This window comes from Ptychodera flava, chromosome 15 (genome assembly GCF_041260155.1).
Source record: "Ptychodera flava strain L36383 chromosome 15, AS_Pfla_20210202, whole genome shotgun sequence".
In the NCBI taxonomy this organism is placed as follows: domain Eukaryota; kingdom Metazoa; phylum Hemichordata; class Enteropneusta; family Ptychoderidae; genus Ptychodera; species Ptychodera flava.
In genome coordinates, this window is record NC_091942.1 from 2035951 (window position 1) to 2048760 (window position 12810).

At 34.6% G+C, this 12810-nt stretch overlaps 1 protein-coding gene across 3 annotated transcripts in view; it reads left to right on the forward strand.

The window, feature by feature from the left end:
* Nucleotides 1–12810, forward strand: part of LOC139150839 (probable ATP-dependent RNA helicase DHX40) — a 188367-nt gene that overhangs the window by 152930 nt on the left and 22627 nt on the right. For all 3 annotated transcript variants that reach the window (XM_070723250.1, XM_070723251.1, XM_070723252.1), the window contains exons 9-10: nt 3177–3287; nt 8070–8150. In XM_070723250.1, the coding sequence (XP_070579351.1) occupies nt 3177–3287; nt 8070–8150 (192 nt within the window). The remainder of the gene's footprint in view (nt 1–3176; nt 3288–8069; nt 8151–12810) is intronic.

Genomic DNA, 12810 nt, shown 5'->3' on the forward strand with positions numbered 1-12810 from the left:
GACTCACAGTCCCTCAGGGTACAGACGTATGCTGTTGCCCTCATGGCCAGTCAATACAATGTATGTGTATACTGTTGCACATTCTCAGAGCTATTCATTCCTTACACTCACATGATGGCAAATTTTAGTTTCAATCTTCTATGTACGTGATATAAATTTCTTATGTTTCTGAGAGGCTTTTTATCCACATGCAATATTTAAATTCCATGGATTATAAAACACAGTGAAATTTGTTCTCCCTATACTACTATTATATAGTTGTTTCTGCTCTCAATATTTTTACACTTTGTTGTTTGTTTCAGTGTCCTTTTATTCATGGTGCATGTAGCCAAAATTGGTCTTCTGATGAAATAATCAAAAAACGATACAAAACATCTTTAAATCCAATTATAAAATCCTGCCCCTTGTATCTCTATATATTTTACATAACTACTGGTAAATTCCCCAATGAACTGTCCTTACTTCACTTCCAACAGTAAAATCCTAATGATATCAACTTACACATTTATATTCATTTCATTGTCTGTGTATGTATTTTGTATTAAAAAGCTGTTTGTCAACGTAAATGTACTATAAATGCAGTACTTCAATGCAAAATAGTAATCCTTAGAACATTTTTATTGAAATCCCACTATTTTGTGCTCGGGTAGAGTAGAAACCATGATACTTGTTTTCCCAAAAGCCTTAGATTGGAATTTTGCAGCTGAGGAGCTGTTCAACAAAAGTGCCTTCATTAAAAGTTATAAATAGTAACGTTTACAGGACTGTGACATCGGTTCTCTAACTCAAAGGCTTTCCAAGTGTCAATTTCTAAATCAACCTAAAAGACTATGTTTAAAATTCCAAGTATTAACAACAGTTGTAAAGGAGTAATTTCTTTACCGAAATATATAAAGCCAAGATTTCCATTTAAAATGCTTTGAAATATATATCTTTGCCCTGAGAATGTTCACTGGCTTGAATGAATGAAAGACCACAGGAAAGCAACTAATTTTGCATTCAGGTTGCTCTCACATAGGTCACTTAAAGACTAGCACGATGCCATGAAACAATTGGGATGTGGTGTAACATAACGAAATTACTATAGGATTTTGCAGATTTTTATACCTCATACTGTGCAGCTTTTCAATTCAATACCTGTTGCTTGGAGGTTGTATTCAAGCAGTTAAGCTATACCCAGGATGTTGCTATTTCCCAGATTTAAATGAGTTCAGGAGTTTTGTATGCAAACAGCAATGTATGGTGAATGTCATCTCATCAGACGATTTAAATGACATGTGATTGTGTGGCTATAGTGTTGTTCTATTGAAAGATTGGTCACCTTGACGATAAGCTGTATGACTTCAGTAATGAGCAAAGTATAAAATGCCATTTCTTATGATTCATGAATCCAAACATATATAATTTTACAAGCAAACATTTTTTCTAAAATTAATGATTAAAGATTCATTTCCATGAGGAGATCTTTTCTACAACTTAAATAATGAGCAGATTGAATTAAAAGTTTTATGAATCCATATGAATGATGTTAAAAGATCGTCATTAAATTTACTGCCAAAAATTTCTGTCAAATTAATGTTCACATGTGTCATTGACATAAGACATTACCGGTAGATCTGTGATGGCCTATCATCGTAACTTTCTAGTATGTTGTATTTCTAGCTGCCATATGTAGATACAGAAGTTAACACTCTGTGTTAAACTTTGAGTATAATAATATTGCTTTCAAAACCGCATTAGATTTTAGTAGAGATCATGATGAATGGTACTGAGTATACTATTATGGCTATATAGTATAATTTGGTGTGGTTCGTAAATCTTTCAGTGTGCAATACAAAGACGACTCACGTACAAGAAATCACGAGAACAGTTAACCCCAGTGTTACGTCCAGCTTAAGCCATAAAGTATTTTTTTTCCATTAACCTCATATATATCAGATTTTATTACTGGTTTGAAGTTTTAAGACCTTTCATGAAAATGTTCAATCTGCAATTCTGAGAAATGCAGAAATATGCCCCCACCTGGGACTGAGACTGTTTCATTCTATATTGTATGTGACACTTGAATCTTGAATGTTACTTTGAGTTTAAGAGAATCTCAGCAACTTACTGGAGAGACATGATGCAATAGTCAAATAATATATCGGATTATGTCTAGGAATTTCATCATGAAAGTAGTCTTAACACAGAGTTGATCGGGTTATTATGTCAACTGTCAACGCCATTGTGTTATACCAAACTAATTAAAAATGGGCGTGTCACTAAGGTGACCAATATGATACATTTTTTAATTGAACTCTCAAATCTTATCCAAACTATTGATCTAGGGTTCTAAAATTTTGGAAACATGTTACATGTATTTGTGATTGATTTAATGTGTGAAAATCCAGTACTGCATTGTTACAAGTTAAGCATTTACATCACTTAGGGCATGCCCAGGAGAATATTGCCTGTCAAACAAAGTGAAATTTATTGTGGAATAATACTGTGCATTTTAGCAAAAGATTATGAGATACAATGTTGTTGCTTTGAATTCAGTTATTAGAAGACTTGTAATTTGATCTTCCTGTTCTTGAAATAATTACTTGTCAGTACTTTTCAGACTCAATACAATTTTCATTGTCCTTTCTTGAACATTGATGGAATTTTTGTGTGATGCACAAAGCAGTAATTGCACCTCCACAAAATTAATTTCTCAATCTTACACTTTGATGATCATTTGGCATTTTAGTTATAGTGATCACAAGAAGTGTCTATACCTTTTAGATTCACATTAAACAAGTGAATATTTGCATGGACAAATGTGAATTACACACTTACTTCAAGGTCAATGTTGTCTTACATGTATATTAATTCCGTTAACTTGATCACATATTGTACCTTGATGAGTTAAATCCATGGACATACCACATACCTACATTTGTAGTGCATTTGTATTCCTACACTTTGAAAATGTCCATCTTTTTGAAGGTAATGTCTCGGCAAGAGTAAGTCTTGCTGTTTCTTGACACAAAGTCTTACCAGTAATTTGTGTGATCAGCATAAAATCAGTATTAAGACCTCATAGAGACTTGGGTATGGCAAAATATTAACATATCAGAAAGCAACCTCAAACATGTATACCTCTTAATTTCTAAAACAATTTATAAATTAAATTATCTTTTTACCTTTTGCAGAGGTTTTTTTGACACATGTATGACTGAGAATATGATTCCAGAAATTCAACGTACAAGCCTGACCACTGTGGTGCTAAATCTGAAATGTATGGGCATTCATAACATATTAAGGTAAGTCAGCTTGTAAAATTAATTAAGCTATGGCCATTTGATGTTTCAGCTTTATAAATGAGGGATACATGTTCATATATGTCTTACAAACTCAAAAGTTGTGCATGTCTCTAGGATATTAGTACAGCTAGCTCTTGTAAGCTAAGCTCTTTGTTAGATCAACAATGATGTCGTACTTTTTAGAGTTTAACGAGAAATAAAAGTGAAATATATATTAGAAATTTGATTTATCCTTCATCATGTTCTTTGACCATACTTGATATTGATGGGAGACACCACAGTCCCTCCACAAGGACCATGATGATACAGATAGTGTGTGTTCGACCATCCTTGATATTGATGGGTGACACAGGTACATGTAGTGTGTGTTCGACCATCCTTGATATTGATGGGTGACACAGGTACATGTAGAATATGTGTCTGACAAATGAATTGACTGCATGAAGAAACTTTATAGTCTGTAAAACATCAAGGTACAAGCAAACAAATTGAAGATATCACTGAGCGCAACAGATAAAACCATATAGACATTTGCAATGAGAACCATAGAATTTTATGTGTGTATAATGCTCGAAATGCCAAAGGGAACATCCATGCCGTAACTTTTGACTGTCAAATGGATCCATTCCTAGGATGCTGTGTGTCAGGCAATAATCTACTTTTCACATATATGCATTCTCCACTGTATTTTCATTATTCACGTTTCAAGGATTAAAAAAATTTGGGACATCAACCAAAGTAGAACAGAAACAAGTATGTCTCGTGTTGGTACAATGCTTTCAGAATCTTGCTAATTATGCATTTTGCACACACAATTGTCAGAGATACGTTGATTCAGAAATACCCAAACTGTGTCAGGGTATATGAAAGGAGTTTGAGTAAGGCTGATTTCCGTCTGTAAGCAAAACAGATCTAAGAATAGAAAACATGCGCCACAAGTGTTCTGTTCTTCATTACGGCCTTTCAAACTAAAGAAATCTGGAAACCCTGCTAAATTATGATCCACTTTGTTGCCGTCGTAACATCAGTCAGTTGTTAGGGGGACAGATTGTAGTGATGGAAGATTTATGCTAATTGGTTTTTATTTTATGAGATTTTGTCACTATTGATAAGATGACCTTTTTGCTTTAAGGCTCAGTTTGTCAGCTTGATGCCAGTGAACTTTTTCAAGATGCATTAAATGTTGGATGATGGAAGATACCTACGTGTGGTTGGTCAGCTATACTGGGAGTTGATTTTCATTATTTACCTGTACTTAGCATGGAAAGTGGCAATCTCAACTTGCAACAGTCTTGATCATTGCCATTGGGCACTTGCAACATTTGGATGGAAAAGTTGTAAAGAAAAAGAATTGGGCAAAACAAAGAACAACTGGCATCAATTGTAACAAATTCTAGGTCTCTGCCACATGCTAGCTATATACACCCTATTTTTGAACTTTGAAATTCCCAATTGGGGACATTTATTGAAGTGGAAGGACTAAAAAGTTGATAAAATTGGAAAGTTATATTGATTTTACATTTTTATAACAGAAGTGAAAGACATTTGATAGTTTTTAGGTAAGTCATTTAGAAATTTGCATATTTGATGAACTTTCCAAATTAGTGATATTTAACTCGAAGGACTTGACCAAAGTTCATGAAATTGCTAATATTGATGATACAATTATACTGCAGTGGTGTAACACATTATACATTTTCACGTCAACTAATTGTTTGTTTGCATATTTAATTAAGCTTTCACAATTTAGCATATCAACTTGAAATACTCAATCAAAGGCAATTAAACTTGCTACATAATGTGATACAATGATATGACAGCTGTAAAAGAATCGGATTTTAATTTCAGCTAATTGCTAATTTCTATACACAATGATAATTTTTCACTTGAAGCTTCACAAAAGCGACGGATATTGCTTATGATGTTGATCATAATAATATTAGTGAAGTCACAAACTAGTTGGCAATAATGTCAGAGAAAGTGTCAATTTAGAGAAAACTGCAACATATACTGAAACACGGGAGCATTTCCATTATAGTTTTTAACAGTTTATTTCAAATCCTTTCCCTAGTACTGTCTGTATATCACATTCAAAGAAACCCTCATCACATTCTCTTCAGCCTGTATACAGAAGGAATATTCTTGTTTTGTTATTTACACTTCACAGGCAAATTTCTTGATCCGGCTATTCGATAGTGAACTGACTATGTTGACTGACAAATCCTTTGAATACACGCAATGCTTATAGAGTATTCGTATTGTAGCATAAAAACTAAATTTACAGCCACTGCTGCAGTCCCCAATCACTGTTTCTCACATTTATTTACTGTTGATACTTACATGCATGATGTTATGTATTTGTTGTCCTTTTGAAGTTTAATCAATTTAATCAATGTTTTTTTTTAGAAAGCTGTCTGTGATAATCACAGAAACCTGTTAAGATTGCTGCTTTTAATGTTTCTCTTGAAAATCTTTTGTCATCATATTGCTATACTTATTAAATAAATAAATAAATCTACATATATATATAAATATATAAATATATATATATATATATATATATATATATATATATATAGTTATATGTATCGTTATATATTATTATATTACATACTTATTATATTATATGAACAATGTCATGTATGGTCATGACATTGTTCATAATTGTCTTTTTTTCTTTCAAACAGTTTCATGTGATATTTGCGATAGGTTTGTGATAAAATCTCTGTTGGAATAAAGCCAAGTGTTTTGTTCAACTTGTGCATTAAGCCTTTGCGTATCGACAAATTGTCCCAGGAGCAATTGTGTCAATTTGTGTGGAAAATTGTTCCAATGTAATTATGTATCGTCAGGTTGTCTGCAACCTTTTGCTACAGAATTCTCTTCAATTTCCCTGTACTACGTGGAATGATAACACATTTTGAATGCAATAAAGTTACTACACCGTGCATTAAAGAGCTGGAAACACTTTGGTCCTAAAACTGCCAGAGCTCCTATACATTGACAAGCTATAGATGTAGATTGCTATTCAAGTCTATTCAATGATAAGGATGCTATTCAAGTCTGTTCAATGATAAGGAATGTCAGTGTGTGTCTACACTACGGGATCAAAATCTATTCTCTAAGAATTGTTGTATGTTAATTGCTATACATGTAATTTCCCACTACACGGTTAGTCTACCCAAATTAACTCCCTACTTATTTGCTAATTCATATTCCAGTTTTCCTTGAATTTCATATGTTGCCAATTTGGTATTTTACATGCTTGTTAAAGGTATCAGGTAATGACTAGAAGATACATACTGTAACATTTAAGTTTTTCTCATGATGAAAATCCCAATATATTTCAGTCATGTGTTAATGTATGTGATATTTGTCGATTCTAACTTGCGTTCTTTACAAGTTGAATTTCGACTTCTTTTCCCATTACTACCGGTATACATGATATCATGTGTTACGTATTGTGAAGGTACATCCCAGATATGATAAAGATGCAATCATCTATAGCTGTATACTGCCGAAACACGATATGTGCAGTGTTTACATGAGCTATCCACTTGATTTTCAAAGGCTGTGATTGGCTTCAAAAATGATCAGTTTGATACATTTGAATGTTTGTCAAATAACATCTGGATGTTTTTTGCTGATGTAGCAACATTTAGACCAATTGTAACAGTATTTCAAACTTATGTTTCAAACACCAGGTCTTTCCTGCACCGGTTGATAGACCACATTTCAAATTATCATAGTCAATTTAACTAGCTAAAATTTGGTTATCATTACGCAGGACACTATCTTTTTGTTTTGTTGGCATTTTTGTATTTTTTTGGTTTTTTTTGGTTTGCTTGTTTATTGTTTTCAACCTGCCTGACAATGCAGAGATACAATACCTCTCAGATTTCTTTGAATGCAGAGCAAGTACACAATAACTTCATTACAATCTATAAACAAAGTAAATGATTGATGCCAAGAACTTTTTACAAGTAACTGTTGTACAGTAGCTAAACTGGAATTAGTTTTTCAAACTCACTTCTTCATTTTACAGGTCAAAATTGACGATTTTCAATGCAATTCTCATAGAGCTTGCTCTTATGAACTCACAACAATTCTTGCAGTCAGAAACAACAGTATAATAACTGTAGCACTCTCTTCTTCTTGCCTTTCAGTTGACTTTTTGAGGACAAAATCTGGTCTTTAATATCAATCAGTATAGCTACTGGCAAACTTAGATTCCTTCATTTATGTATTTTGCTGGGGACATGTAGGGAATTTCCTCATCACACATACTATTATGAAAAGAAACTTGATTAGGAAGCTCCCTTCAGTTGACTATTAAGGTGTATATTTTGATACTGCCAATCTTTGCAGCATGTATTTAAGGCAGTTTCAACATTAGTCGAAAGTTTTCAAACACTTTACCAATGTGGCATAACTTTACTGGAGATCCATATATTTTTCTTCTACGGATTTTACTTTGTTGTTTGTACCGGTACTTAATTGTTTGTTTTCTATCTGTGCTGTGCTGTTTGTGAATATATCGAGTTTGTCACCATGGAACTTGTGATTATGATGTACCGGTAGATTATGGCATGGTACTATTGTTGGCAGATTTGGTGATATAACTGTGGCACATTTTACACTCAAAAATTCTATGAATTATGCATTCAGATGAAATAGAATCCTACATACAATCTCTAACCCTGCCCTCTTTATTTCCACAAAATGCATTTTAATAAGTGATGAACCATTCTCAACTTTTACTTTTGTGTGCTTTTCCAACAGTTTTCATTATCTTGATCCGCCAGAAGAGAGAATGTTGCTGGAAGCCCTGAGGCAACTCTATTACTTTGATGCCATTGATAAGTAAGTTTTAAAATATCGCAGAAAATGTTATACCTGGTACACATTGCTTATCAGCTCTACATTCAAATATTGCCATGGAATTAAAGGTCTTAGCTAGTAGTGATACGCAATAGGTCTTGAAAAAGTGACTGTCAAAACAAGTGAGCTGTAAAATATTTGTGATGCTGCTTCACTGTTGGGCATTACCTTCAAGGCATAGGAAAAGAAAAAATTAAAAATCATTGTATTGTCATAAATATTTTTTAAACATATGACCTAACACCTGATATACGGTAGCTCTGCGGCTGTGTTATGTAGAGAATAACTATTTGAGACACATGTGTTGATGAAGAAGGTGGAACTCATTTTAGTGGCCTGATTAAAAATGGCAAAAAAAGCAGCAAAAATACACAATTGAAGATTTCATCATAAGTTGAACATATCACATTTAAGATCTTCCCTAAAAACATGTCAACCAAAGCTATCAGACAAGTAGTTTTTTTGAGAAACACCTTTTTTGACCAAACCTGATAAAAACAGCTCAAAAATATAAAATTGCAGATTTCATCATTATTTCACAACGTATATACCTGTATGCCAAATATCAAAACTTTCGGACAAGTAGTTTTTGAGTAACAAATCTTTTGAACAAAAATGGCAAAAATTGCCCCCAAAATAAAAAATTGTAGATTTCATCATAATTTGAATATATTACATTTTGATAATCTCTATGAACCTGTACACCAAATATCAAAATGGTCAGGCAAGCGGTTTCGGTGAAATAAATTTTTGACCAAAAATGAAAAAAAAATTGCCTTAAAAATACAAATTTGCATATTTCTGCATAATTTGAACAAATCTAAATAAGTCCTCCCTAGGGACCTATATCCCAAATATCAGAGCTGTTTGACCTGTTGTTTTGAAGGAGATTTTTAAAGATTTTTTTACCATAAATGACAAAAAATTGCCTTAAAAATACAAATACCCAAATTTCACCACAATTTGAACAAACATAACTGAGGTCAGCCCAAGTAAATGCATATCAAATTGAAAGCAATCAGACATGCAAAATAATTGCAATCATACCAATCCATAATCCGATAACACTAGGTCAGAATTCGTAATACAATAGTTGTAAACATAGACACAAAACAGCACAGAACAGACAGTAAATAGACGGTACACAAACAAAGTCAAATTCATGAAAGAAAGATATCTGGACCTCTGGCCAAAAGACCAAGAAGTGATGCAAGTTTAGGGAAAAAGCCTTTTTGAGCATAAATAGCAAAAAATGCCCCCAAAATACAAATATGCAAATCACCTCAATTTGAACAAACCTAACTGAGGTCACCCAAAGTGAACTGCATATCAAATTTCAAAGCAATCGGACATTGGCTTCAGAGAACAAGGCAATTGTTGATGGACGACGGTCGGACGGACAATGACGGACAATCAGCCTATTTGATAAGCTTGACGTTGCTGACAGGGCAGCTAAAAATCCACCTCTGACTAATAACTGTTTAATTGTAGAAAGTCTGCCACAAAATTGTAGGTTAAATTGCCGCTGGGTGAAATCAGAACTTAAGAGTAAATGTTCAAAGTGTTTTATTTCAGTCTGTTTGGTACAATGTGATTGAGTTAAATTGTTAAGACTTCAAGCTTACGGTTTAATATGTGACTTTGTGTATGAAGTCTACCAGCACTGTAACCCGGCTGGTTTCATTGCCTCACTGCAATGCTGAAGAACGTTGAATTGAGAACCACGATGAAAAAGTTATGTTGACGGTTTGCATAATTTACATAATTTTATTCAATTACATGCAGAACAAAAATTTTTAATGAGGTGTTTTGTAAATTTACATATTTTATAATTTGCATGCATATAGAATCAAAAAGAAAAATTTAGAATGATCTTGTAGCATAAATCAACTGATTATAATTGTATCAATTTCTGTATAAGGAAACATTAACCCTTTGAGTACTGTAATTTTTCCCTCCAAAATCCTAGTGCAACATTTTACTAATTTTTGTGATTTTTGTGTAATTATTGTGATAATTTTGGAGAGAATGGACACAGCTTTTCATGAGCCACAGTTTTCAATCAAAATGTTGGGAAAAATCTGAAGAAAAATTGTCTTGATCTGAAAAAAAACTGTATTATATTTCTAGGGGCAACAAAAATCGACTTTGGCACTCAAAGATTTTACTTGTAGTTATGTATTTTCCATCAGTGACGTACTGCAAATTACCAAGATGTTTTTTTAACTAGGGTAGTGCCTTGTACAGTATGTACAGAGTACCAGCATTTACAAAATAGAGATACAGCAGTGGATATGACCCTCCTTGCATAATGAGAGAACAGGGCAAAACCATAGGGAAAACGACGTAGACACACAAGTATGCGGCTTGTTGTTGTATTTGTTATGTCTAGAGTTCTCTAAGAGAGGTCGTTGTTACATTTTACTTCTCTGAAGATATGTGTGTAATTTGTAAAAGGAAATAAGTTTGTTATGTTTAGCACAACGTTTCGAGAACTGCCCACTTCAGTCGCATTGTCTTATTGATTGGAGAAGCATCATTCAATTTAATTGATATATTGGAGTTCAGATGAAATTCTATTATAGACATATTAGATAAAGTTACCAAAACCTGATAAAATTAGATCAGAGATTGTGCAAGAAGTTGCAATAGGGAAGTCCCTGTAATGAGGAATGTACAAATGGAAAATTCCATTTACATATACAGGACCCACTCTCTGTGAAAAAGTAAGAGTACAATTCAAAAATAAAAGAGAGGGAAAAAATTAACAAAAAGATAATTTCTGATAGATTTCAGTAATTAATGAGAGCACTATAGGTATGACAGAAAATTCCTTTGAAGAATGTAGGTATTTTAAGTATAGTACTAGCAACGACGTCAAGGCAGCCCGTATACATGTACTTGACTCCTGCAAGCAATAGCATAGCCCTGTCAGACTGTAATTAATCTGTATTTCAAAGTCACACAGCATGTTTTTGACATCTCCCAAGATGTACTTAAACTTGACCTTGTAACATCCCTGGTGTGCTGCATGTTCTGAATACAAATTAAATGTTCATGATCGTCAAAGTGTGGTCCTGGGAATTCCAGATCTATCAGTAAGGCGTGGGATTATACACGGAGAGACAGATTTACCTGTATAAGTGTGCATTGCTCTACATCATGGATCATCCTGCTCAAGAATTGTCAGCGTTATGGCACAGCTGCAAACACCTACCGGTACAGCACTTCAGAATTATGTCCTTGACTTTACAGGCTACATAGCAGTGATTTCAGGAAACCTCATTCCAGTGAAAAAAAGTGGAATCTGTGTTTTATCACAGATGTGTTTTGTGATTACACCTAGCTATCTGCCTCCACCTGGGCTCGTACAGTTTACCTGTCCCCCAGGACCCCCTCCCCCCAAGCCGTATCATCACCGCGGTGATCCCTTGGGCGCGAGAACCTTGTCTTCGTTCCATGTTTCCACCCGGGCTCGCACAGTTTACTGTCCCCCGGGGACCCCCTCCCCCCAAGCCGTATCACCACCGCGGTGATCCCTTGGGTGCGAGAACCTTGTCTCCGTTTCATCATGTTTCCACCTGGGCTCGTACAGTTTACCTGTCCCCCAGGACCCCCTCCCCCCAGGCCGTATCACCACCGCGGTGTTCCCCTGGGTGCGAGAACCCTTTACTAACATCATTCTCAATTTCTTCCCTCCTTTTGGGGGTCACTTCAGTCATACTTCCTTCGTTTGGGCTTTGGATTCCATCCTGACCCCCATTTCTCGGGAATTCCACTCCTTTCCCACATTGCGGCCTCTCAGGATGGATTCATCATCAAGGTCATTCAGACCTTGACCCAAGGTCACCAATGACCGTTGCTCGGTGCTTGACTGAAGGGGCCCTCTCCCATATATTTTGCTCATATTTATTGTAGGTTAGTTTGCTACTTCTATTTTGATTGTTTTGTATTGTAAGTTTTGATAGTATTTAGTTTGAGATCTGCGAGGGCACTAGTTCTATGCCCTTTACTGCTTTATATTTGCCGTTTCATCTTGTGCTTTATTCTTACTTTGTTGGCGTTTACATTCTCCTTTTGCAATAAACCTCCTGTCTTCCTCAACTTAGCGGTGTGTGTGTTCACAAATCTAAGTTTCCTCCGGTTACAATCAAATGTTCAATATACCAGTACTTATATGTACGAGTACCTGTGAACAGTAAATAAGCAAGTTACTGCAAAACAGCCCATGACTCTTTTATATCATCATGCAATCACTTCTGTTGCCTTTTTTCATTCACTACTCGTACTTTTCAGATTCAACCTTTTCATCACCGTCCAAGTCTTTTACAAAGACTACGCCAGACATAGAAAATACTATCACATCTGACTTTGCCTCTGAACCAGTTACAAAGTTAACTGAGATACAGTTTGCTTTACTGTTTTCCTTCAGTGGATGCATTAGATCAGTTGAAATGTTATTGACTTTCAACTTTAGGAAGTGCGGACACCCACTGATGTCAAACTTCTGAGGAAAGTTTAACACAGTGAGAACTCTGAGAATTAAAAACCCATAGGGATCAATCTGACACCTTGTTTACATCTTGTCAGGTCTCAACCTTGAATATCAAAAAAGCTTGTGGGAATTCAAACCTTTAATTTT